Source organism: Penaeus monodon, chromosome 8 (genome assembly GCF_015228065.2).
Source record: "Penaeus monodon isolate SGIC_2016 chromosome 8, NSTDA_Pmon_1, whole genome shotgun sequence".
Taxonomy (NCBI): Eukaryota; Metazoa; Arthropoda; class Malacostraca; order Decapoda; family Penaeidae; genus Penaeus; species Penaeus monodon.
The window spans coordinates 48,162,594-48,164,229 of NC_051393.1; the positions used below are offsets into that span (position 1 = coordinate 48,162,594).

The 1,636-nt window shown below is 41.1% G+C and overlaps 1 protein-coding gene across 1 annotated transcript in view; it reads right to left on the bottom strand.

Moving 5' to 3' along the window:
- LOC119575986 (protein TsetseEP-like) overlaps positions 1-1,319 on the bottom strand; it is a 2,813-nt gene extending 1,494 nt beyond the window's left edge. The window contains exon 1 of the mRNA XM_037923514.1: positions 1,269-1,319. Within this exon, the coding sequence (XP_037779442.1) occupies positions 1,269-1,319 (51 nt within the window). The remainder of the gene's footprint in view (positions 1-1,268) is intronic.
- Positions 1,320-1,636: the final 317 nt, after the last annotated feature.

Below are 1,636 nucleotides of genomic sequence, written 5' to 3' on the forward strand. Positions count from 1 at the left end.
CGAGTTTCTGTTTTCTTTTTATGTTTCTTTGTTTTTTTCTTTGCAGGTTTATTTTTTTTCTTTGCAAGTTTCTTTGTTTCTTTGCGTTTCTGTTTTCTTTGGAAGTTTCTTTGTTTTTCTTTTCTTTGCAGGTTTCTTTGTTTTTGTTTTATTTGCGATTTTGTTTGTTTCTTTGCGAATTTCTTCGCAGAGGGGATATGATACATGGTATGTGGCCAAGGGGGATAGCGATATGTAGCCAAGGGGGATATGATACGTGGTATGTGGCCAAGGGGGATAGCGATATGTGGCCAAAGGGGGGTATGATACGTGGTATTGGCCAAGGGGGATAGCGATATGTGGCCAAGGGGATATGAATGTCGCCAAGGAGGGGGTGATACGTAGTATGTGGCCCAAAAAGGATAGCATATGTGGCCAAGGAGGATATGATACACATTATGTGGCACATACCACATGGCCACATACGTGGTATGTGGCCAGGGGGGATCGCAGCCCGTGTGAGGGGCGATGAGTATGATGAATAAGCATATTAGATTAACCATAGAATATTAGATGGATATTAGATAAACATGGTTGTGGTGATTCGGGGACTGTGGTGGTGGTGGCGGGAATGATGGTGATGTTGTGGTGGTGATGATGGTGGGGATAATGGTGGTGGTGATGGCGGGAATGATGGTGGTGGGGATGGTGGTGGGGATGGTGGTGATGATGGTGGTGGTGGTGGTGGTGGTGGTGATGGTGGTGGTGATGGTGGTGGTGATGGTGGTGGTGGTGTATTATGTATATAATATATATATATATTTAAATATATATATATAAAATATATTTATATATATATATATATATATATATTATATTATATATATATATATATATATATATATATATATAAATATATATATAATATAATATATTATATTTATATATATATAATATTTATATATATATATATTATATAATATTTATATATATAATATATATTATATATATATTATTATTATATATATATTAATATATATATATATATATATAATAATATATTAAAATAAAAAATAAAAATATTAACACCACCACCCCATCACCACCCCATCACCACCACCTCCACCACAACCCCACCACCACCACCCCACATCACACCACCATCCCCACCATCCCACCACCCACACCCCCATACACCACATCCCACCACATCCCACCACCATCATTCCGCCATCACCCCACATCATCCCCCATCCCACCCCATCCCCACCATCATTCCGCCATCCCACCCCATATCCCACATCCACCACCATCCCCCCATCTTCCGCCACCACCACCATTTCCCAATCACCACAACGTTTAAAAAATCCAAACCAAACCATGCCCGGGTTAATCTAATATGCTTATTCATCATACTCATCGCCCCTCACACGGGCTGCGATCCCCCCTGGCCACATACCACGTATGTGGCCATGTGGTATGTGCCACATAATGTGTATCATATCCTCCTTGGCCACATACTGCTATCCTCTTTGGCCACATACTACGTATCACACCCTCCTTGGCGACATATCATATCCCCCTTGGCCACATATCGCTATCCCCCTTGGCCCACATACCACGTATCATATCCCCCTTGGCCACATATCGCTATCCC